The sequence below is a fragment of the Liolophura sinensis genome, chromosome 8 (assembly GCF_032854445.1).
Source record: "Liolophura sinensis isolate JHLJ2023 chromosome 8, CUHK_Ljap_v2, whole genome shotgun sequence".
In the NCBI taxonomy this organism is placed as follows: domain Eukaryota; kingdom Metazoa; phylum Mollusca; class Polyplacophora; order Chitonida; family Chitonidae; genus Liolophura; species Liolophura sinensis.
In genome coordinates this window covers 4,101,546-4,127,294 of record NC_088302.1, presented here as the reverse complement: position 1 = coordinate 4,127,294, position 25,749 = coordinate 4,101,546, and the positions used below count along the sequence as shown (strand labels likewise).

Genomic DNA, 25,749 nt, shown 5'->3' with positions numbered 1-25,749 from the left:
ACTAACTCTCCACACATACATGCCTCCATTGGGTGAAATCACAGGTGTACTACTAACCCTCCACACATACATGCCTCCATTGGGTGAAATCACAGGTGTACTACTAACTCTCCACACATACATGCCTCCATTGGGTGAAATCACAGGTGTACTACTAACTCTCCACACACACATGCCTCCATTAGGTGAAATCACAGGTGTACTGCTAACTCTCCACACATACATGCCTCCATTAGGTGAAATCACAGGTGTACTACTAACTCTCCACACATACATGCTTCCATTAGGTGAAATCACAGGTGTACTACTAACTCTCCACACATACATGCCTCCATTAGGTGAAATCACTGGTGTACTACTAACTCTCCACACATACATGCCTCCATTAGGTGAAATCACAGGTGTACTACTAACTCTCCACACACACATGCCTCCATTAGGTGAAATCACAGGTGTACTACTAACTTTCCACACACACATGCCTCCATTAGGTGAAATCACAGGTGTACTACTAACTCTCCACACATACATGCCTCCATTGGGTGAAATCACAGGTGTACTACTAACTCTCCACACATACATGCCTCCATTGGGTGAAATCACAGGTGTACTACTAACTCTCCACACACACATGCCTCCATTAGGTGAAATCACAGGTGTACTACTAACTTTCCACACACACATGCCTCCATTAGGTGAAATCACAGGTACATCACTTGCTCTCTATACATAAGTTGCATGATTCGGTGAAAACACAGGTGTACCACTAGCTCTCCCCACATGCCTGCCACGATTCGGTGAAAATACAGGTATACCACTACCTCTCTACATATGCTTGCTGCGACTAGGTGCAAACGGAAACGGAACTACTAGCTCTCCACAATACGTCCCACGATTTGGTGAACACACAGGTGTATACCGCTAGCTCTCCACGTATGCTTCCCACGATTAGGTGAAAACACATTCGTATCACTGGTTCATTCAAATGTTTGCGGTCGCTGTGAGTTCAAGTCCAGCTCATGAGGGCTTCCTCTCCGGCCGTACGTGGGAAGGCTTGCCCGCAACCTGCGGATGGCCGTGGGTTTCCCTCGGGCTCTGCCCGGTTTCACCCACCATAATGCTGGCCGCCGTCGTATAAGTGAAATATTCTTAGTACGGCGTAAAACACCAATCAAATAAATATGTAAATAAATCATTCAAATGTTTATATAATGAAATAATAATGCTGATTATGATGTTTAATTGATGACAGTGGGTGTGGAAAATGTTGATAGGTTGTCTCAGCAAAACATTGGACTTGAATTCAAAGATGTGCGTTTAAATCTCACTTTAAATTCTAACGTAAAGCAAGAAGGCAAATGTAAATCTGATGCAACCACACACACGAAAGATATATGCTTAAACTGGCCTCGTGAAATATTTGCATTTGACACCCAACTTTTGGGTGTATTTTTAAATTATTCAATTGGCTTTATTGATATACTTTATAAAAAGCAAACAAATCTCAGTTTCTTCGGTTTGTCTAGCTTTTTGTACTGGGTCGTGTGCCGGTAGGAAATCTTAGTTGTATGTAACTACCATGGCAACGTATTTTGTTAACACGTGTGAGTATGCATGGAGGATATAGTTACAATCTTTTTAGCCTACTGGTGCTTTCTGGAACATAGGCCCGTGAAGGCCTGCTCTCAGCGGTGTTGTTTAGTTGCCCCGAATTCGTACACCAGGGTATATGAAAAGAACCAGCCTGTGCAATGTTAAGCTAGGTTGCGCAAACGGAGGCTTTCCTCAACTGTTAGAAGCTGGGTTAACTAACACACGAGTGTAATTGATTTTGTCCTTTATATAGAGCCTTGTGACTAGACCGACGATTCGCGCAGACGTAGCATTGATAGATCTTCGCTGCAGCATGAAGACGAGGTGATTTATCATACAGAAATCTTGGGGCAATGTTGTATTACGGTAAATAGGCCTTTTGAAACAATTTTGCGATGTGTTAACTGTATTTGCGTGATAGATTTGGACTTTGACGTGCGTATATAGATGAGAGTGCGTAAAGTCATCACAGAATCTTGGACTGCTAGCATGTAAAATCAGGAACGCAAGTGACAAATCTACATATACAGAGCTCCCTTTTATCTCTCCACAGGTAAGACACTTAGCTTTTAATCATTTTTATATATTCTCACCAAGAAGGAAATAGGTAATACGGTAATCTTACTGCACAACTTGCGGTGAAAGACGAAACAAATTTAAAACAAAGGCTACTAGCAAACATCTGCTACGGGGTTCTAAAGTTCTGTGCTGTCATGGTAGCGCTTCTTATGCTCGCAGTCCAGATCTATGCTACGCTATGCTACCTCCCACAACCGGCCAGGCATCCAGGGTTAAAGCTAAGGTAAAGTTAACGTGCAGCTGGAAAACAGGCTTGGGTTTCAAGCGATCTCAGAGAATCAGACGCTAGTGCTGCCCCACTGTAACGCCATACCAAAGACAGCAGGCTGCCCCTCACCCAGTCACACTGTACTGACACCGGTCTGACAAGGATTTGGCCTATTGCTCTTGTGTTGTGCCCCAAGCGAGAGAGTGCCAAAATGACCGACGCTAGAGACTTACGTACGACTCGATTCAAGATTGAGATGCCAAGTGCTTTACTGAGCTCTTCATTCTCTGTTCAGGCCATCAATTCGAGTTGGGGGCCTCCGTGGCTCAGTTGGTTAGCGCGCTAGCGCAGCGTAATGACCGAGGAGCCTCTCACCAATGCGGTCGCTGTGAGTTCAAGTCCAGCTCATGCTGGCTTCCTCTCTGGCCGCACGTGGGAAGGTCTGCCAGCAACCTGCGGATGGTCGTGGGTTTCTCCCAGGCTGTGCCCGGTTTCCACCCACCATAATGCTGGCCGCCATCGTATAAGTGAAATATTCTTGAGGACGGCGTAAAACACCAATCAGGTAAATAAATAAAATCAATTCGAGTTTTTTTATTGGTATATTAGAGAGCTTTATTGGTCACTACAGTGTTTCATTTAACATGCTACAGTGTTTCAGTTACCCATCTTGTGGTTCAGTCTTTGTGTATTGTAGAGAACCATCATTTGTTCACACAGCCGTCTTGTGGTTGAGCCTTTGTGTACTCAGAGAACCATCATTTGTTCACACAGCCGTCTTGTGGTTCAGTATTTGTGTATTAAGAGAACCATCAATTGTTCACACAGCCATTTGTCCATCTTGTGGTTCAATCTTTTCCTAATGCTACAACCAATGTTCACAGGGCCATCTTGTGGTTCGGTCTCTGCATGGCCCATTTCCTAATGCTGTAACCAGTGTTCACACAGCCGTCTTGTGGTTCAGTCTATGTGACTTTCATCGCGTCATAGCATGACCACACAGCTATTTTGTGCTTTAAGACAGTAGTTCAATATATTTGTGTATGAAAATTATCCAGACATTGTAAATAATATTTATTCAGTTCTTCCAGTAAATCAGTGTAACATCACTGAAAGATAGCTGACGAACCGGTAGAAATATGTGAATTTCTATCGGACCGGTATTCTATCGGACCTGTATATTATCGGACCGGTATTCTATCGGACCTGTATATTATCGGACCGGTATTCTATCGGACCTGTATATTATCGGACCGGTATTCTATCGGACCTGTATATTATCGGACCAGTATTCTATCGGACCTGTATATTATCGGACCGGTATTCTATCGGACCTGTATATTATCGGACCGGTATTCTCAGAAGTATTACGTACACAAACGGACTTCACACAACATTAGTAGAGGTACTTACGTAATGGCATTATCGCAGGCATCCACTTTAACTTAAGTTACACTGAATGTTTGCGTTTGTTTAAACATGTTAACATCAACATTCAAAGTCAAGAGTACGACCAACACTTACCAGGACAGTGCTCGAAACAAGACAAGAAGAGAAAGCAATGATACGTTAACTGTAATGTTTAAATGCCTACGAAGATTTTACCGTCACTTTTCCTGCAGAAAACAATTTTTAAAGTCTGTTTCCAGGAGTATTAAGGAGTTATCCTTAAAAGGTTTATCCTACAGTTATCCTACAAACGTTGTGGGAATGTTTTTATCAAAGAGAATCAAATAGCTTTTGGGCATTTTGAATATTTAATGAGCTTCTGTTAAAATATTCAAAAAGGCCGATATTTCCATATAGCCTTCCTGCAAGATTTAAAAATGATTTAAGAAAATCGTTCAGAAACTGCGCGGTACAAGCGATGCCTCGAAGAAATAGTGCGTTTCCCCGAAATTGACCGACCTACATCAGGTTAGGTGATATCCACATTGTGGGAAATTAGGACGTCTGTGTTGACTGGCCTATATCAGGTTAGATGATATCCACATTGTGGGGAAATAGGAAGTCTGTGTTGACTGGCCTATATCAGGTTAGATGATATCCACATTTTGGGGGAAATAGGACGTCTGTGTTGACTGGCCTACATCAGGTTAGGTAATATCCACATTGTTGGGAAATAGGAAGTCTGTGTTGACTGGCCTATATCAGGTTAGGTGATATCCACATTGTTGGGAAATAGGACGTCTGTGTTGACTGACCTATATTAGCCTAGGTTATATCCACATTGTGAGGAAATAGGAAGTCTGTGTTGACTGACCTATATCAGGTTAGGTGATATCCACACTGTGGGGAAATAGGAAGTCTGTGTTGACTGACCTATATTAGGCTAGGTTATATCCACATTGTGAGGAAATAGGAAGTCTGTGTTGACTGACCTATATCAGGTTAGGTGATATCCACATTGTGAGGAATTAGGAAGTCTGTGTTGACTGGCCTATATCAGGTTAGGTGATATCCACACTGTGGGGAAATAGGAAGTCTGTGTTGACTGACCTATATTAGGCTAGGTTATATCCACATTGTGAGGAAATAGGAAGTCTGTGTTGACTGACCTATATCAGGTTAGGTGATATCCACATTGTGAGGAATTAGGATGTCTATGTTGACTGGCCTACATCAGGTTAGGTGATATCCACATTGTTGGGAAATAGGACGTCTGTGTTGACTGACCTATATCAGGTTAGGTGATATCCACATTGTTGGGAAATAGGACGTCTGTGTTGACAGACCTATATCAGGTTAGGTGATATCCACATTGTGAGGAATTAGGACGTCTGTGTTGACTGGCCTACATCAGGTTAGGTGATATCCACATTGTGGGGAAATAGGACGTCTGTGTTGACTGGCCTGTATCAGGTTAGGTGATATCCACATTGTTGGGAAATAGGACGTCTGTGTTGACTGACCTATATCAGGTTAGATGATATCCACATTGTGGGGAAATAGGACGTCTGTGTTGACTGGCCTATATCAGGTTAGGTGATATCCACATTGTTGGGAAATAGGACGTCTGTGTTGACTGGCCTATATCAGGTTAGGTGATATCCACATTGTGAGGAATTAGGACGTCTGTGTTGACTGGCCTACATCAGGTTAGGTGATATCCACATTGTGGGGAAATAGGACGTCTGTGTTGACTGGCCTGTATCAGGTTAGGTGATATCCACATTGTGGGGAAATAGGAAGTCTGTGTTGAATGACCTATATCAGGTCAGGTGATATCCACATTGTGGGGAAATAGGACGTCTGTGTTGACTGGCCTGTATCAGGTTAGGTGATATTCACATTGTGAGGAAATAGGAAGTCTGTGTTGACTGACCTATATCAGGTTAGGTGATATCCACATTGTGGGGAAATAGGAAGTCTGTGTTGACTGGCCTACATCAGGTTAGGTGATATCCACATTGTGAGGAATTAGGACGTCTATGTTGACTGGCCTACATCAGGGTTAGGTGATATCCACATTGTGAGGAAATAGGACGTCTGTGTTGACTGGCCTATATCAGGTTAGGTGATATCCACATTTTGGGGGAAATAGGACGTCTGTGTTGACTGGCCTATATCAGGTTAGGTGATATCCACATTGTTGGGAAATAGGAAGTCTGTGTTGACTGGCCTATATCAGGTTAGATGATATCCACATTGTTGGGAAATAGGACGTCTGTGTTGACTGACCTATATCAGGTTAGGTGATATCCACATTGTGGGGAAATAGGACGTCTGTGTTGACTGACCTATATCAGGTTAGGTGATATCCACATTGTGAGGAATTAAGAAGTCTGTGTTGACAGACCTATATCAGGTTAGGTGATATCCACATTGTTGGGAAATAGGAAGTCTGTGTTGACTGACCTATATCAGGTTAGGTGATATCCACATTGTGAGGAATTAGGATGTCTATGTTGACTGGCCTGTATCAGGTTAGGTGATATCCACATTGTTGGGAAATAGGACGTTTGTGTTGACTGACCTATATCAGGTTAGGTGATATCCACATTGTGGGGAAATAGGACGTCTGTGTTGACTGACCTATATTAGGTTAGGTGATATCCACATTGTGAGGAATTAGGACGTCTGTGTTGACTGGCCTATATCAGGTTAGGTGATATCCACATTGTGGGGAAATAGGACGTCTGTGTTGACTGACCTATATCAGGTTAGGTGATATCCACATTGTTGGGAAATAGGACGTCTGTGTTGACTGACCTATATCAGGTTAGATGATATCCACACTGTGAGGAATTAAGATGTCTGTGTTGACTGGCCTATATCAGGTTAGGTGATATCCACATTGTTGGGAAATAGGACGTCTGTGTTGACTGGAAACATCAGGTTAGGTGATATCCACATTGTGGGGAAATAGGACGTCTGTGTTGAATGACCTACATCAGGTTAGGTAATATCCACATTGTGGGGAAATAGGACGTCTGTGTTGACTGGAAACATCAGGTTAGATGATATCCACATTGTTTTGTAACCTGAAGGTGGTGAGATAGTTGAGTTTTATATCGCCTTGGGACTCTTTGGATGTTCTTCCTGTAGCTGCATTTTTAACCCCATTATGTTTGTTTGTTTTAAAAGGAAGCTACAGAACAAAGGCTGATAGACTGATTCTACCAAAATGGGATCAAGTAAGTACAAGTAGGGTATAATATATTAAGGGGTTTCCATATTGTACTCGCACATGCTGAAGGAACAAGTGAGTGTGCCTTCGGGTGATACATCTATGATGTAAGACGTGACTTGTGACAAGTGTATATTTAGTCCTTATTCACGTCAATGGCTGGGCATATACTATTGGAAAGCACAATGTAAGGATTAAAGTCTCTCCCAACCCCTCTGTCTCGCGGGTTGTGGGAACTTGGTGACAATAAGCGTTAGACGACGTTTTCTGTGTAAATTGTTAACGGTCGTTGAAGACCACTTGTTTTCTTTCAATGTGGTGTGTACACCTGTAAATTACACGTGGCAACGTTAACCACTCGTTTGCCATAGGTCGATGGTTTAAACCGGGCATTCTGGTTTCCCCCACCCACACACTCCGCTAACTGCCGTCGTATAAGTGAAAATTCTTGAATATGGCGTTAGGCAAACATCAAATAAATAAATACATTAATAAATAACAAGGATAGATCAGAATGAATTGTCTAGACTTTCGTAAATAACTTTATTTAATCAATTTATAATTTTGGTGTGTTTTTTTTTATCATAGGCCATATTAGATGAACAATAACTTTAACAATAACTCACTTTTTTTCAGAGTTTCGTCTGGCTTTGGTACAAATGTCGGTTGTTCTTTCCAAATCAGAGAACATCTCGCATGCCACGAGACTTGTAGGAGAGGCGGCCGCTAAGGGCGCCAACATGGTGGCACTTCCGGTGAGAACGTCCTCATATTTTCGTACCTTTAGCACAAAGTACAAACCTCATCTGGATACACAGGCATCTTTTTCAGCAGTGTGTTGGCGTCATGTAAAAACAGACCGTGCAAAAACACATGCAGATTTTGTCGGCAGTCCAAAGCTGTCGCCTACATCTGCATGCTCTGTATCAAATAATGCAGCCGTCTTTTATCAATGCTGATCCAGTGGTATAATACCGATCTTGTCATGCATACATCTCTTCTGAAGAACGATATAGTATTAACTGTCCTCGAATGTCATGATGCTTCAGATGCGATCTTAGGAAGCAATATTGCCATTTCCTGTACAAACATGGCTGGATTTACCATGCATTTCTGCTTTAAGTCACAGTATAAATCTTCGTCACACTGCTTTGTTTTTGGTACTAGAAATTACGATTTGGGCACATTTCTTAGTTTCTCGCCCTCAGGAAGTAAGTTTTATAATCAAATTTCATGTTTCGAATGAAGACAAAATTGGTTGTTTTGGAATTGGGTTAAGGCCCTGATGTATTATGTTTCCGCTCAGGAGCTGTTTGTAACGCCATGTTCCCCAGGCTTGATGAAGAAGGCTGCCGAACCGTTGATGGGAGAGACGATCCAAGCTCTCCGAGAGGCAGCCCGCAAATCTCGTATCTATCTCATCGGAGGTGAGCATCCACCATCATGCCTTCGACGATAATTCAATTTCTCTACCGTCCATTGTGTTGGCCTTAATTTGTACTGGGAAATTTGCCTTTTACAAACTACTGAACCCAGCTGCTATTGGAAGCCATTTGTCCCCAAATTTTGGGAAATCATGGACAAACCAGTGTTTGTGCACTGGTGGTGAAAGAGTATAATTGATTCAAATGATCTGGTTTTAAATTTTATTGTGAAGAGAAGAGGTGAAATAATAAATTGTTAAAAAAAACACGTTACGTTGTATTGAAGTGATGCTTCAGTGCGAAAAAAATTGATACCTGCCTATCATATCATATGATAAATATCTATATTGGTCTCGTTAAGAGCAGATTTTTCGAAAAATCGCCAAATAATACAATTATGCCTTAATGAATAAATATAATGAAATAAATAGACACCTTTTAGCCAAAAAGGTCTTCTTTCTCTACACACTTAGGCCCTACCAAACTGTTGTGTTTAAAATCAGCGCAACATAGAAATTGAGTTGTCAGCGTTGTAGTAAGACGTGAACACTCTCTTTGGGCATGGCTACCAGCTGCTAACGAGACTTTATTATGGGAGTGAAGCCAGCGTACAACACCAATCCTCTGTTGAGATTACCCGCCAGCGACTGCCAGACAGAAAATAATTGTCAGAGAAATTTACGCAATCGCATGGCAGGGTCGTGCTCTGCGTCTCCTTAAGACTTCCTCTCAGCGTATTCCTTTTCAAGTCATTGGGCATGAGGTTGCTTGGCAACCACTCGGCGACTTTAATTTGCCTGAGGGAAGAAATTTATTTTCGTGGAATTCTTTAGGCAAGTGCATTCCGGTCTGTATAGAAGGATTTTTATGGAAGGAGGTGACATTTTCAGTGAGAATGAGTTTGTCATTAGGTGATGCTCTTCATTACCGTCTGCTTCCCTCTACCAGGTTACTGAGATGGCTTTCGGTAATCCAGCTCAAAGGGACGTAACTGGAGACGAAGCTGAAATTTGTCGATGCCGCGGGAATATGTTCCATTTGACTGTAGATTGTATGATATGAAAACATTGGGATTTCTCGAAACTACTGCCCAAGTAAATCAGATCCAATTACTCGATTAATAAACAAAGAATGTACAGATTATATCTGGAAATGCTTGTTTTCCCGTCCTCCAATATTTTCCACTTGACCACGTTTATGTGCTTTATTGGGGGTATTAATAAGTATATTTGATTTCAGGGACGATTGTTGAACAGGAAGGAGAGAAACGGTACAACACCTGTAACGTGATTGATCCCGAAGGAGAGCTTATCGCTAGTTATCGGAAGGTGAGGAAAACGACGAGGACTGACAGACTGACAAATCATGTGTCTGGTATAAATGGAAAAAATCACCCTTTGTATTTTGGGCAGTACTGTTGTGACGTTCGCCTAATTTCGAATGTAATCAGTGAAAGATGTCCACAATAACGCACCACCGGTCTTGAAAGACATACTGGGGTGCTTTTGGTTTCTGGATTCTATAGATAAACTCTTATGGCAGATTACAGGTGGTGGCCACGCGCATTAAATGATTGCTCTTAAATCGCTCAGACTCACGAGGTAGTGGTTCAAACCCAACAGGACCCTTGAGACAACTTTCTTCCATTGTTCACTGGGCTTCCGTGGCAATAAGCGGTCAGTTCCAAAGACTTTTAAAATAGCACTTGTTGCGCCGCTTAATACTCAGCAATGGCAGATCAGAAGGTTATTCCAAGGCATACATCCATACATACACTCGTCGTCATATGACTGAAACATTGTTGAGTACGACGTTAAACCCCAAGCACTCACTCATTCCATACATACACACATATAACTGAAGTATTTTTGATCCCACATGAAGAATAAGAGCCACTGAATCTACAAATTGCATGGTAGACCTCCATTTTTAACTATATATAGCTGATAGGATTGAGGTCAGGGTATCTAGCTGCCATGGTTTTGATTTAGTGGATGGGTTTGTGAATGGTCAAAATCTCTACCCCTTTACTTAGCAAAATTCACGTGTGTTTCAAATGACTATGCCTACACATTCATCCCTTCTTCATCCCCACCAGTTTGGTATTGTTTCTCAGGAATACCCGTTACCGCGCCACTGCCACCACTAGTCAGATTTGTATGGAAACTTTGAAAAACGCCGATGTCACTGAGTCATGGTGATGATGCATGAAGTGATGTCAAAAAACCATTGTCTCAACCTCTATTTTTAATAATACTTTGGACACATGCATTTTCCTTTTGTTTTTCTTTTTGGTTTTGAAGCATGGACATGATTCTAACCAACGCGTGAAACAATTTTATTGTCGAATGCTCATGAATGGTTCCGCGAGAAGATATCAGTGGGAAGGGTAATTTTGGGCGAGGACATCAGTGGGAAGGCTAAGCCCGCGCGAGGACATCAGTGGGAAGGCTTAGCCCGCGCGAGGACATCAGTGGGAAGGGTAAGCCCGCGCGAGGACATCAGTGGGAACGCTAAGACAGCGCGAAGACATCAGTGGGAACGCTAAACCCGCGGGAGGACATCGGTGGGAACGCTAAGCCCGCGCGAGGACATCAGTGGGAAGGCTAAGCCTTAACAAGCCTACGTTCGAGGTACATATGTATGTATGCGTGGGGTTTAACGTTATACTTAACAATTTTTCAGTCAAACCACGACCAGGGGTGTGTACTGTGTTTTCTTGAGGCAGGGCCAGTCCATGCCAACAAAGTGCTGTCTCGACTGAAGTATCATGTCGAAGAGGCAGCAGCACGTATCATTTTTGAAGTCTTTGGTATGACCCGACCCGGGTTTGATCCCGGTGTCTCCCGGCTAGTATATCGAGGTGAATCTAATCGCAGTGTCCCCTGTCCATATAACACCGTTGTGTGTACTATATCTTGCAATTTACTGAGCTGACCTGCGAGTTTGAAACACATCTCAAATCTAAATTCAAATGAAGTAGTAGCTGCATACTTTGTCTGTGGCTTTAAGCTTGATATTTGTCATTTCGCAGTTGCACGCGTTTGATGTAGATTTGCCACCAAATCTGCGTATCGTAGAATCAGAAACATTCGCCCGAGGTTACAGATTGACTACGTTCGATACACGTGAGTAAAAAGGTTTACCCACGCCATATGTTTTTTTTATTATTTCCTTTCATCTAACAATTAATATTTTATAGTTTATCTAGCCCACCTGCAGCAGGTTGGATGACAGCAGTTGTGCCGGTTTATATGATTGTTTACGATATCACAACATGAAAACAGCGGTCAACAAGCGGTTCTGAACCATACAGTGGTGTAAGGTCACGTCTTTTATGTGTAGAGCATGGTCAGAGTGTATACAGTGGTGTAAAGTCACGTCTTTTATGTGTAGAGCATGGCCAAGGTGTGTGCAGTGGTGTAAGATCACATCTTTCATGTATAGAACTTGGTCAAGGTGTATACAGTGGTGTAAAATCACGTCCTTGCTGTGTAGAGCATGGTCAAGGCGTATACAGTGGTGTAAGGTCACGTCTTTCATGTGTAGAGCATGGTCAAGGTGTATACAATGGTGTAAGGTCACGTCTTTTATGTGTAAAGTATGGTCAGTGTGTATATAGTGGTGCAAGATCACGTCCTTGCTGTGTAGAGCATGGCCAAGGCGTATACAGTGGTGTAAGATCACGTCTTTGATGAGTAGAGCGTTGTCAAGGTGTGCAACCCTGTGACACATCTTTTTCATGGCCTGAATTTTTATTAGACACTTATTGTTTTGCTTCGAATTATTATTATTATTATTATTATTCAATTTTGTGTATCACCTACAGCCTAGACCTCTTGACCGATTAACTTGAAAGTTTGCAGTATTATTCCCCTATACCTCGAGTTGTGCACTAAAGAGCCCGATTTTTTTTATGTCACGCCAAAAGCCTATGGCTTTAGCATGGAGTCAGATGGCAGCTGCACTAGGTTTATGGTATTAGACTTAATGCCCCCTGCTGCACTGTCCATGATTTCCCGAAACATTTGTGCGACTACGCATAGGTATGCTGTCTTCTATTTGATGGCGTAGAATACTAATTACAACAACAAACGACGGGGACCCTGACCAAAACTGCTTCGCAGTTCTAGTTATTGCATAATTTCACATGCAAATTCTATGGACAATGTGCCAAAAGCGATTTTTGTTCTTTGTATGCTAAGAAAAGGAGGAGGTATTCTCATGTATTTGAAGTATGGGAATGTAGGCAACAAGATCTAAGACTTTGATAAGCCTTTGTTCCCAGCTTAGTGTCCGCACATGTCTCCTGTTTTAGCTCGACTTGTTGATAAGACAAATCGCAACTCAGTTTTGCAACATCACAAAAAATGGTACGCCTTTTATATACTTCATACTTTGGGATACTTTATCGGTGCGTATATAAATCTGGTCTGGCGCCCTCTTCCAGTTATAAATGATCACGAAAACAATCAGTTCTTCTCTTTCTTTTTGTTTTTGTTTTTTTTTGGGGGGGGGGGGGGGGGGGGCAACGGAGGGCATACCTCCATTCCACTTCATCCAATCGTCATGCTAGGTTGAATGTTTTGCCTTTATTATTCAGCCCAATTATTCACACTGAGAATCAGCAATTCAATATTAATGTGATGTAACGTGTGTGTTGTTTTATCCGGAAAATGTGTGTTCCGTTACGAGATCCGCTGTCCGCTGTTTTTTTCGAACGTCTTGTAGCTTCTGACCAATAAGGTCCCAGGTTCAAATCCAGATCTCGCTTTTCCCTGCGGAAGGGCTGTCAGTTAAACGGCCATATGTGGTGAGTTTCCCCTGGTCTTAAATGCTACATCTGATAGATGAATTCAGCTATTAAGACAGAGCTAGAGCATGTTTTCACTGTTCTTTTTGTTTTTCAGCGATCTGTCGAGTGGGTTTGAGCATCTGCTATGATATACGTTTTCCGGAGATGACTCTTCTTTATGGACAAAAAGGTATACAGTTGTATAAATGTAAAAAATGTATATTCTCTGTGAAAAGAGAAGTACATTGTTATTCCAAAGGTAACTGTTTTCTGTGAAGTACATTGTTATTCTAGAGATAACTATTTTCTGCCAAGAGAGAGGTACATTGTTATTCTAGAGATAACTATTTTCTGCCAAGAGAGAGGTACATTGTTATTCTAGAGATAACTATTTTCTGCCAAGAGAGAGGTACATTGTTATTCTAGAGATAACTATTTTCTGCCAAGAGAGAGATACATTGTTATTCTGGGGATAACTATTTTCTGCCAAGAGAGAGATACATTGTTATTCTAGAGATAACTATTTTCTGCCAAGAGAGAGGTACATTGTTATTCTAGAGATAACTATTTTCTGCCAAGAGAGAGGTACATTGTTATTCTGGAGATAACTATTTTCTGCCAAGAGAGAGGTACATTGTTATTCCTACGTAGTGAGCCGTACATTGTTATTTTAGAGATAACAGTTTTCTATGAAGAGAGAGGAACATTGTTATTGAGAGATCTCCTGTCTCTATATGTTCAGAGATCACCGTTGTTGAAGGCGGTAGAGTACACTGCTGTTCCAGAGTAGATTGTTCTGTCCGAGATCGCTTTTCTCTGGTCTCTACATGTGGCTTTTAGTATCTGCTTTAGAAAAAAAATGTGTTTCATACTCTCCACGACAGACAATTCGAATCAAGCGATTGTATGTATGATCCGTCGAAAAGATCCCAGACAAGAATGAAAAGTGACTTAATCCGTGTAATCTTCGTACAGGCAAAATACCTTGACAAACGAGTAGAGATTTTAATTGGTTGATGTGGAGTTGTGTCTTCATTAATATTCATTTAGATTTCCATATTTCTCCAATATAGCGGCTAAATGGGTCACATGTGGGTAAAATTTTATACTCCGGCAGGCATTCCAAGCGATTTGGTGAAGAAAATTTAAAGATGGAGAAAACCTAAAAATTAAATTCAGATGAAAGAATGCGAAAAGTTAGTCGTAAATGTAGTCTTCAATATTTTTTTCGATTTTTCTTTAAAGAGAATAATACACTTGAAAATAATTTTTGTATGGTGGGTATTTGGAGCCTTCTTTTAGTATATATAGTCTTAGGGTAATAATGTTATAAATAAGGATGTAACACGTGTTTAATAGATATATCTGTACTGGAATTTGGACTTTTCAGCTAACAAATGTGTTCAACCTGGATTTTGATCATATTTATATTTTTAATATATTCATAAATATTATCATAATTCAGATTAGATGAATATGTTTGGATATATTTATTTAGTTATTTATTTGATTGTGAAGAATATTTCACTTATACGACGGCGGCCAGCATTATGGTGGGGGGAAACCGGGCAGAGCCCGGGGAAAACCCACGACCATCCGAAGGTTGCTGAGAGACTGTTTGGATATAAACAACAAATTTACATTCAAATAAATTTATTAGACATGCATCACATCCTGATTTAGAACATTATTATGCAACGACGATAAGTACCAAATACAAAATATAATAAAAAATATTAGAGCATATTTGCAAGCAAGTTTTGACGCTCTTTCATCTGATTTTGGCGTCATTTTTGTGTTTTCTTCTCTTTTAAGAGCTGTGTTACACAATTTTCTCACAAGACCACAAAAAGCAGTTTTTCGAGCAGACAAGAAATCATCGGTTTTATTTTCGGTTTTATGTTCATAAACTTGGTTTGATTGACACTCGAATGGATTCTGTATGGCTACTTTGCTTTATGAATGATAGGTCCTAACACACCTTTATATTTGTTTACATTTGATAGGATGTAAACTGGTATTTATGGCGGGCGCGTTCAACAATGTGACCGGACCTGCGCACTGGGAGGCCATCCTTCGCACGCGAGCTGTCGATCAACAAATGTACATTGCGGCTGCTTCACCAGCACGTGATCTGAAATCCCCCTATGTGACGTGGGGTCACAGTATGATAGTCAATCCATGGTGAGGTCTTCACTTGAGAGGCTTTCATTTTCTACGAAAGTAATATGGTTCCAAATTGTTTTGTATAGCTTTGCTTACTTTCAAGTTGAGTCTTGAGATATGTTACGTTTTCCATGTGGTTGTCGTGGACAAGCTATGGTACAGATGTATGTATTGTGAAGCCTTACACTCTTCAATATATCTCCTTCGGAGTCAGATATCGTCTCGCGTTGCTGTCGGTATTTTGTGTCCTTGTTGAAATCACCTCGTCCGAATCTGGACAAAATATCGCACAGTGCATTGATTCTTGACCTGATCTCGTCAGAATGTTACCTAGGTTCTCGACACAATATTGTGGTTTCTTCGAAATAATTGATGTAATTCCCCTTGTAACTGAAGCTTATATTTGAACTTGGGAAGAGGACGACAATATGAGATTCGGAAAACGTTGGGGCATTCTGACAAAATTCGGACGTCATTTCTTTCGACAATGCGCGTTCCAGAACGAAAATCCCGACTGAATAGCGTTCAAAGTCACTCTATCGTCAGTCTCGTCAGAATGACTGGAAGATAGATTAGAGGCAAGTGCAAGTGCTCAGTGAAGGGACCGAACGACATGAGACTTGGTCAAGATTTAAGAAAGATTTAAGATTCGAACGAGATTTGGTAGAGAAATAGAAAAAGAACTCCCGATCCATGGCAAGATTCCAAGAGGACACGATATTCATTAGGCACTTAAACAAGGGCGCGACTAAATATCGTTAGTGTGTCAATGAAATCTCGCCAGTGTTACGTTGTTGTCCTGATCTCGACTGAATCTCAACTAAATCTCGTAGCGTGATTCAATATATCGCTGTCAATATGTAAGCTTCCATACTTAATGTGTCCCAACCTCCTGTGTATCACTAAGGGCCCATTCTTTTTCTTCGAAGTCTGCCATAAACAAGATGACTCCATGCAGTACAAGTTTTTATCAAAGTTAACAATAAACGTGATAATTCCATGGACTTTTAAGTTTTATCAAAGTTAACAATAAATATGGTGACACCATGGACCGTAGGTTTTATCAAAGTTAACAATAAATATGGTGACACCATGGACCGTAGGTTTTATCAAAGTTAACAATAAATATGGTGACACCATGGACAGTAGGTTTTATCAAAGTTAACAATTAACATAATGGCACGGTGGGATGTGTACTTTTTCATCCTATAGCCCTTTGATGGTACAGTTGTTTCGAGTTGTATCGAAACAGTTGCAGATGTTAATATGGTGACTGTGGAAGAAGAATATTACTGACATCTTGAAAACCACACCTGACGCCCGTGATCATCAGGTATTGGTCTTTTAAATGCTCACACCCCGAAACCTATGACCAGCAGCTTTTGTCCTTTTGACCTCACCATCCCTCCGTGATGCCAGTGATCAACAGGTTTGGCCTTTTGACTCCTCCCTTCCTGATGTGCACGATTAGCAGGTTTTGGCCTAATGACTCTTTCCTTCCTAACGTCTGTGATCAGCAGGTTTTGATCTTTGACCCCTCCCTTCCTGATGTCCAGGATCCGTAGCTTTTGGCCTTTTGATTCCTCCCTTCCTGATGACTGCGATAAGCAGGTTTTGGCCTTGTGACTCCTACATTCCTGACGCCCATAATCAGCCAGTTTTTGGCCTTCCTGATGACCGCGATTAGCAGCTTTGGCTTCTTGACTCTTCCCTATATGTATACTCTCTGCTTTATTTAGTTTTGTTGTGTTAATCATGTAGTGTCAAAAACTAGTGATTTTGTTTCATATGATTGATGCTTTGTTATTTATTAAGGGGAGAAATACTGGCTCAAGCCGAATTTGACGAAGAAATAATCATGGCAGACATAGGTAAGTTCAAACAGGATTACCTATCTTACAGTTGTTGCTCATCGACTTCATGGTTAAATAACGAAACAATTAGCTAGTTAGCGGCGTTGTCTCTTCGTGCTGACAACAATGAGTGTCGTTCTGCTACATTAAGACGCTGCCTTGTTACCGACGAACATACATCAGTGGGAGTAGAGAGGCAACGGCAAGACGAGGAGAACTGCACACATGTTCCGCCATTGTGGGAACACTTCAACATATTTACAGACCAAGAAGCGAGAGATGCGGTGGGTGTGTGTGTGTGTGTGGGGGGGGGGGGGGGGGGACCTATTCCTCCCTAAGCCATTCCGGCCCGTGTTCTGTAGTGCTTAGTTGTTGATTGCCACCTTGTCGATGGCGTTTTGGAGGTGAACGCGTAAAGTATGAATTAGTCATTCAGCGCAAGGTCAGTTCAGCTTGGACTGGAAAATGTATCCCCATGCCCAATATAACTGTCAACAAGAGCAATACTGAAAGAACTTTGAAATGAACGAACTTAGTTATTCGTATTACTCAGCTAACTCATTGGATGAGTACCAGGTCAGAAATTAAATGCTTCATTTAAGAGTAGAACAATGAGGTTTCATTTATATCACATTTGCACAATATACCGAAGAATTTTATGCCGTAACGCTGGCCGGCTATCCGTGTTATTTTAACAAGGGTCATTTCAGTTAAATCTCTGGTGTCTCCAGAACCAACTCCAAAAAATTTAGGTCAGTGTTAATTTTGGATGACGTATTCGAAACAGATGCTAAACAGAATTAAACGTTTCATATTTGTTCAGTTCAAGATGAGCTAGATTCTTAAGTGAACTGGGAGAGATGCTACATTTATAGTTTTTCCATAGTAGGCAACTCTAAAACAGTACTGTGCTGGAAATAAAAGTCATACTGCTTAAGGTAGGAAATTCAAATTTTGTACATATGTTCAGTTAGGTGTATAGTATATTCCTATTCAACCTAGGGTCGTTTCGAGTACATTTATGGTCCACGTGATGACTGACTGGGAAATGCCACGTCAGACTACATGATCGAACTGAAGCCACGCCGGATGATGTGGAAAGTCCAGATTTGGTACATATGCTTAGTTTGGGGGAAATTAGATTCTCCCTCTTTGTTACATTCCATTACTTGTCTATCGGGTTTTTGTTGGCTTATAGTAGGCCAGAGTTGCTTCTGTGTAAGTGTTTTTAACACCGTGTTAGTTATACTAATCATATAAACTGACAAGACCATTTAATTTGTTTGACACATTGTTCATCCGACATGCAACAACAATTTTTACAAAAGATTTCTTCAAAATGTGAGATCGAAATGTAAAATATTCTTGGTCAGTGATATGTATCTCCTGCCCGATTACGTAGTGGGTTTTTGTTCGTCTGCATTGTCCCACTTTGCCTGCGTGGTTGATGGCCCAGCAGTATGGAATCTACTGAAAGGTTTAGTCCAACTTAAGTATCGATAAAGGTCAAGAAGGGATTCGTCTCCGTCACTTTACGAAAGACATTGGCCAGGGATAGAACAAGCCCTTGTGAATTTATATCCGCCATTTTAAAAATTGTTCTGAATATGCATTTGCAATCTTAATTTTTTGTTTGGCGAATAATAAACCAGATATGCCTGCAGTTTTACGGCTTCAAAGCAGTGTTCACGAATGTTTGTCACCTCCTGCTTCAGTATAGAGCAGTTTGTGGCATGACAATGTTGTAACAGTCGATCAAAAGCACAGCGATTTTAGTACACAGCTCGTTTGGTATGAAAGTCAAGCACAGTTATCATGGGAGTTAAAGAGCATACAACTGTCTATTTACACTGAAATGCTAGGTTAAATGGAATAGCTTAAGTTACAATTTCTGACATAGGGTGATGCCATTTATTCACTTGTAACGAGAAAACTACAGATGTCATCTTAAAATGGCCCAACTCCTCACGAAAAGAGCATATTTTGGGCCAAATGCTGAGCCGGATTTCTAGCTCTCATATTTTTTGTCCGCGTCATTGAAATTACGTAACCTTAAAACCCTTAAAATTACTTTTTGACTATATCTAAAAGCGTTCCCAAAGTAAACAAGAAACAAGTAGGAAATCACAAAAGCAGATTCGGAATGAACTAACTACACTGGATATATCAAAGTTACAAAATTCAAAACTTTTTACGACGTCATATATTAAACCAATAGCAAGTTCCTAAAGTTTTAACTGATTTTTAACGTCTTCTTCAAACTTTATGTAACTAGCATCGCCTTAAATGCAGATCAAATTTTTTAAGGACCGTCCAATAGTTATGGAGAAGATGTTTAAATGTTTGCTCGAATCCAATATGGCCGCCAAACTAAGCGACTGACAAGATCAAACTGCAAAACAAAATTTCCAACATCTGGGATTTGCAGTTTTCTCAGAAACGACAAAAAGAATTTTTTTAAACGCCCAAGCAAAAATAGTAGGCTTTCATCTTGAAGCTTGGAACCCCAATGAACACTAGTATGTGAATTAAACTATACTGTTTCTTCTCTTAAACACAGATATGAAGGTTTTGGAGACAGTCCGCCGACAGATGCCGCTATATGCCCACAAGAGGAATGACGTATATAGAACAGACGATATATCGCCTAAGCAGTGACGGTCCGGGGCTCGCCGTTAGGAGGGTTACACCCACACCCAGCTATCATTACATTCTGTTGTCTAACTTTGTTCATGTTCATACACAACCGATTTTTCCTCCTGGCAACGGTTGAGGCTGTAATGCACTCAAGTACATTTTGTACGAAATATGTGAACCAACACATCTAAAGGCGTAGTGATGTCTTGTCTTGCGGTTTTAAGGTAGATCATTGTACCACTCCGTGACAGGACAGCGTTTTGGACGCTGTCATTCATGGACTACGAATTTGAACTTTGATATGGAATTCATGCCTATAATATCAGCTGTCTGCCCGGCATCATTGAAAACTGATGACCGCTTCTCTCTTGTGTGTTACCGGCTTTATTTCCTATTTGTATAATTTCTTACATACCTTTGTCTTTGGGAGCTAGTGTTAAACGTTGTTTTGGAAATGGATCTTGCGATTATCGACTTGGAACGCCCTTCACGGACTGTGAATGGTATACGAATGTCGGACATGACGCTTATATTTGAAATGTGATTTCATCTAATGGAGACAAATCGCGAACTTGTCGTCAAAATTACAATCGTTAAATTTAATGGGAAACGGTATGAAAGCTGCCTTTGCAATAGAGAATCAGCCGTTCGCGATCTTGAAACTTCGTGATTGAAACACGCGCGATTTTTGTCTACGTTTCCCCTATGCAGGGTCACGAAAGCCAGGCGTTACAGACGCTGTACAATTGAAATTTACAGTTTCTTTGCCTATTTCGCGCATTTGTCATTTGTTAGGTTACATCTGTGGCGTATGTGCTCTGCTCACTGTGACACCGTGCTGACGCTGCAGTGAATCGTTCATCGTGACTAAAACGTCCTAATATATCCCTCTTTGCACTTCCTCAGGAATATCATTAGACCCATGTACAGGAATTTTGTACTCACTGTAGAAAAAAAAATTCGGTCCCCCATTTTTGAGATCTGGCGTTAGTGGCAAGTTCAAGGCGACAAAGCTGTGTATAATACCGCAACCTTAACACTCGATTGTGCTTCCTCCCACGAAAGAAAATCGAAAAAAGTTCAACATTGTTTTATTCTAAAGTGTTAAGTAGTAAATAGTTCTCAGGAGGGTCCGGAAAGGTGGTTGTGCTTCCGGTTTGACGGTCTTTGCCATGTGCCATGTGTTTAGAAGGATCATCGACCTAGTTGCCGTTTGGCGCCATCCTGGAAATGAAAAAACCCCCTGTTATTTTGTATTTTCATTGGGATTTTCGTATCACCTATGTATACAGGTTCGACACGTGTTGAGATTCTAGAGTTTATAGATAATTGCTGGACAATACAGGCCTACAAAACTAATCCTGCGCGACAGAAGCCGGGTTTAAGTCTAAAGCTTTCTGCTTTCCAACATTGTTCGAAGTCAATCACTTTTTTCACTTTCAGAGAAACAACTTCTGGACCATGAAAATGTGAACCCCAAACACTTTCTACGATGATCCATGCCCATAGATATGTAACTGCACGTTTTGCGCTTGGAGTTTTGTGAGAAAATGTGACGGCCATCTCGCTCTCAGTGTCCGCGGCCCGCGTAGGTTTCTGGTAACTATTTCTTTGATGGGCATTTCCGTAGCTAACTCTAATAACAGAGATGTTGAGAGGCGGTCGTCAACACCGAATATACTACACCTGCCCCATTAAGTCAAGAACTACATGTACCACTTTAAAACATCGTATACAAACTGATGGGCGAGGGACGGGAGTGTCAGTCACAGGTGTGATACTGGCATGGGAGGCCTTCCTGAGCTAGACAGGCAGGCAAGCTGACTCGTAGCTTTCGCAAGCGATGCAGATCGAGGGTTAACAGTCGTTAGATGTCGTAAATTACAATAAAATGTTATTAAAGGGTACGAAAGTATATTTGTGCTGTGTTGTATTTATTGGTAGTGAATGAAATTGGGTTATTATTATGATTTATTTATTTATTTAGTTGATTGGTGTTTTACGCCGCATTGAAGAGTATTTCACTTATACGACGTCGGCTGGGATTATGTTGAGAGGAAATTGGGCTGAGCCTGAAGGAAACCCACGACCATCCGCAGAAACTGAATTTGACTGTCTACTTTTAATTATAACGAACAGAAGTTTTTAGTCATAAAAAAATTTAACATCAACCGTGTACAGCAATTTGTGCAAATTGGCAGAATCCTGAACTGAAAAGATCGATGTGAAACTGTCGAGAAAAATGACGGCAATCTTTCACGTTTCAGTGTTATTTAGTTACACGCTGGTAAAGTTTCAAATCTGTTTGCTGGATCCCAAAAGCAAGCAGGAACGTTTGACTTTGATGTCTGGGGGTTTGGATAAACAACAACCATGACAAATAGAACTGGAATACTAGTAAACGTGACTTGATTAATAGTAAACTTTTGCTATGTCTTTAGAACTAACCCATAAAAGTCTTCCTCAATGGATATGACGGTAATAAAGAGCCACATTCTTACGGTTTTTCCTGTCGGGTAATGTAAGTTGGAACTGCATAGCCTATATCTACAGTACTGTATTATCAGTGTTCATTTCTGTGTGACCTTCCGATATTGATCAGAGCTCATCTAAGCCATGTGATATTATTCATTCTCACGATTATTGTTATAAATGTCCACATTTTCACAAAATTCTGAGTGTTAAAAGTGAAGCGATAATATATAGGTATATCTGAGTGATTTATTGTAATTATGTATATTTATTTTATTTATTCGATTAGTGTACTCAAGAATATTTCACTTATATGACGGCGGCCAGCATTATGGTGGGAGGAAACCGGGCACAGCCCGGGGGAACCCACTTAATTAATTTTGTATAGTATATAAGAAAGTTTGTACGCTTGGGAATTTACGTCGTACATGTACTTGACAATTTTTTAGTCATATGACAATGAGGAGTCATTAGGTGTACCACCTGGCATGTATATGTGGAGAGCTAGTGGCACACCTGTGTTTTCACCGAATCGTGGCACGTATATGTGGATAGATAGTGGTACCGGTATACACCTGTGTTTTCGCCGAATCATGGCATGTATGTGTGAAGAGCTAGTGGTACCGGTGCACCTGTATTTTCATCTAATCGTGGCGCGTATCTGTGGAGAGCTAGTGGTACACCTGTGTTTTCACAGAGTCGTGGCATGTATCTGTGGAGAGCTAGTGGTACCGGTATACACCTGTGTTTTCATCTAATCATGGCGTGTATCTGTGGAGAGCTAGTGGTACGCCTGTGTTTTCGCCGAATCATGGCATGTATGTGTGAAGAGCTAGCGGTACCGGTACACCTGTGTTTTCATCTAATCGTGGCGTGTATCTGTGGAGAGCTAGTGGTACACTTGTGTTTTCACCAAATTGTATCACGCATATGTAGAGAGCTATTGGTATACCTGTGTTTTCATCAAATCGTGTCACGTCATGTGTTCATAATTAAAAAAGCTCCTGCATACGATTGTCTTCCAGTGAGGTATGTAGCTTAACTGGATCCAAGTACGCTCTTTCATCTGAGTTACCAGCGCAAGATTATCCGTTTCACCACAGTAATCCGACACACACACTCTATACATTTTAGAATGCTTGTCTTTCACTAGGATATGTTACAATAAATAGATCCAAGTAAACTCACAAATCTGCGGTAACAGCACATGCTTATAAGACTCAGTGGTTCACCCGCAGGAATCCGATTTCACATCCACAAACACTGTGCAGGATGATGAGGGGGTTGAATGGGTGAATGTGACGAGAACACGTTATAACGCCTGACTTCGGCATATTGGCGTGCCAAAGGCTCTCTTCATTTCGCTCAGTTCGGCGTAACCATGCATCTGGGGATCGATAGTAATTTTCTGTTATGGTTAAATAAGAATGGAACATAATTATGACAACGAGTAATTGTGCTGGTCCGTATAACAGCAATCTTATGTTTTCTCTAGGTAAGCACGCACAATGACATGTATCTGTTTACGACTGGTTACACACTTTGAACCATCTTTCAGTGCTGAGAACATTATATATAAGGCCGGGTGAGGTAGACCGAAGTAACCAATGCCGTTTTCTGTTTTGTATAACAATGCATGCCACGCAAGGGGGCCAGTTGGGTCGGGGTGGAGGCCAGTGGGGGTGGGGTCCATGGGGGATTGGTTTGTTTTAATTTCTGAAATTTATGCAAAATTTGTGTATGTATGTATATATGCATGCTTGGGGTTTAACGTCACACTTGACAATTTATCAGTCATATAAGGCCGGGTGAGGTAGACCGAAGTAACCAATGCCGTTTTCTGTTTTGTATAACAATGCATGCCACGCAAGGGGGCCAGTTGGGTCGGGGTGGACGCCAGTGGGGGTGGGGTCCATGGGGGATTGGTTTGTTTTAATTTCTGAAATTTATGCAAAATTTGTGTATGTATGTATATATGCATGCTTGGGGTTTAACGTCACACTTGACAATTTATCAGTCATATGAGGATGAAGTGTCTAAGGTTTGAGTACACATACTGTGTGTGGCAGGTCAAAGTGCTGCCATCACTAAAGTATATTGCAGGAGACACCAGACATGACAGTCTCCCTGTCATATTCTACTGACATCGGGCAAACCAGTACTGTTTACTTGCTCTAACTTGCTAACTTGCTGAGCACCAAGTGAGGCGGCAACAAGTATACCAAGTTAAAAGTTATTGGTATCATTTTCATTTTGGTTGACGACTAGTGCAAAGTTTTGACGCACACATTTTGAATAGTTGCCCTTTCCTGAATGTAACTCCAGGACATTAGTCAACAATAACCCAGACCTTATCGTTTTGTGGACGTAACGGCAACAGAAGACCTCCTGGAGTTACATTGTGACGTCACGCTGTCACGTGTTAAACGACATTCTGTGAAACGTTTATCAGCGTGCGCTCCGATATTCCTACGTAACAATAACAATTACGTCATAATCATGCAAAAGACAGGAAGCAACTGCCAAGTCAGTTTCTGATGATCAGTTTTGCATACCGTCTGTTGAAGCGCTGTTCAATCCTATAACAAGGAGAAAAGACACAGGCAGTGTTCTGAGTTCACGCCAACCGTCACTATATCCATATGGAGATTAACGGCGACGGATTACGGCGTTCTACCCGCTACTGGACCCATCGTCTGGCCGAAGAGAATCCGGATAAGTACATCATCGGCAAGGGCGCAAAAAAATTCAAGAAGGATAGTCGCACATGGCTTCACAAGTCTTCCAAGAACTTCAAACTGAAGAGTGACATCCTCCCTGAGGCGCAGCCCACGCTGGATCAGGATGATTTTTCGTCAAACGGCTCCGAAACAATCAAGACTATTGAAGGTGAGCTTCAGACTACAGGTGTTGTAACGGTGCATGGCAAAAATGTTATTAAAGGGAACAATCATACACTCAGTTCCTCAGTAACAGGAGATGAAGAAGAACTAGAACACATTGAAGACTTGAAGAACACAAAAGACTGCAAGCAAGCTGAACTAAATATTGTTAATGCCAAACAGGCGGTCAACGAATGTCTTCACGATGCAGCCAACGTTATCCAAAAAGATGTGATAAAGGCAAAAGATGTGATAAAGGCAAAAGCTATGGCAATGCAAGGTATCTCACTGATTGCAGAGCACGCTGGATCCTGTGAAGCAGTAGAACGCCACACTGGAGTTGCCAAATGTGAAGAAAAATCTAGAGGTGTTACTTTAAGTGACAGCGAGCTATGCTTAAGGGCCAAGAATCTTGCTTTAGTTTGCGCCACAACTGACAACATAGGAGCTAAAACAGTCTCAAATGAAGTAGTGTCAAGACCTAATTCAGTAAGTCCCAAAACCCAAATG

General features: G+C 41.2%; 1 protein-coding gene across 2 annotated transcripts; it reads left to right on the top strand.

Moving 5' to 3' along the window:
• Positions 1 to 1,738: 1,738 nt before the first annotated feature.
• Positions 1,739 to 21,785, top strand: LOC135473030 (omega-amidase NIT2-like). 2 transcript variants are annotated; one of them, XM_064752806.1, is made up of 10 exons: positions 1,739 to 1,959; positions 6,968 to 7,017; positions 7,647 to 7,765; positions 8,317 to 8,437; positions 9,674 to 9,762; positions 11,469 to 11,562; positions 13,345 to 13,419; positions 15,236 to 15,413; positions 17,211 to 17,266; positions 19,809 to 21,785. In XM_064752806.1, exons 2-10 carry the CDS (start codon positions 7,008 to 7,010, stop codon positions 19,904 to 19,906), a joined length of 840 nt encoding a protein of 279 aa, XP_064608876.1. In that variant the 5' UTR covers positions 1,739 to 1,959; positions 6,968 to 7,007; the 3' UTR covers positions 19,907 to 21,785. The 2 variants fall into 2 exon arrangements, with proteins under 2 accessions (XP_064608876.1, XP_064608875.1); XM_064752805.1 differs by having other exon boundaries at positions 1,739 to 2,146.
• Positions 21,786 to 25,749: the final 3,964 nt, after the last annotated feature.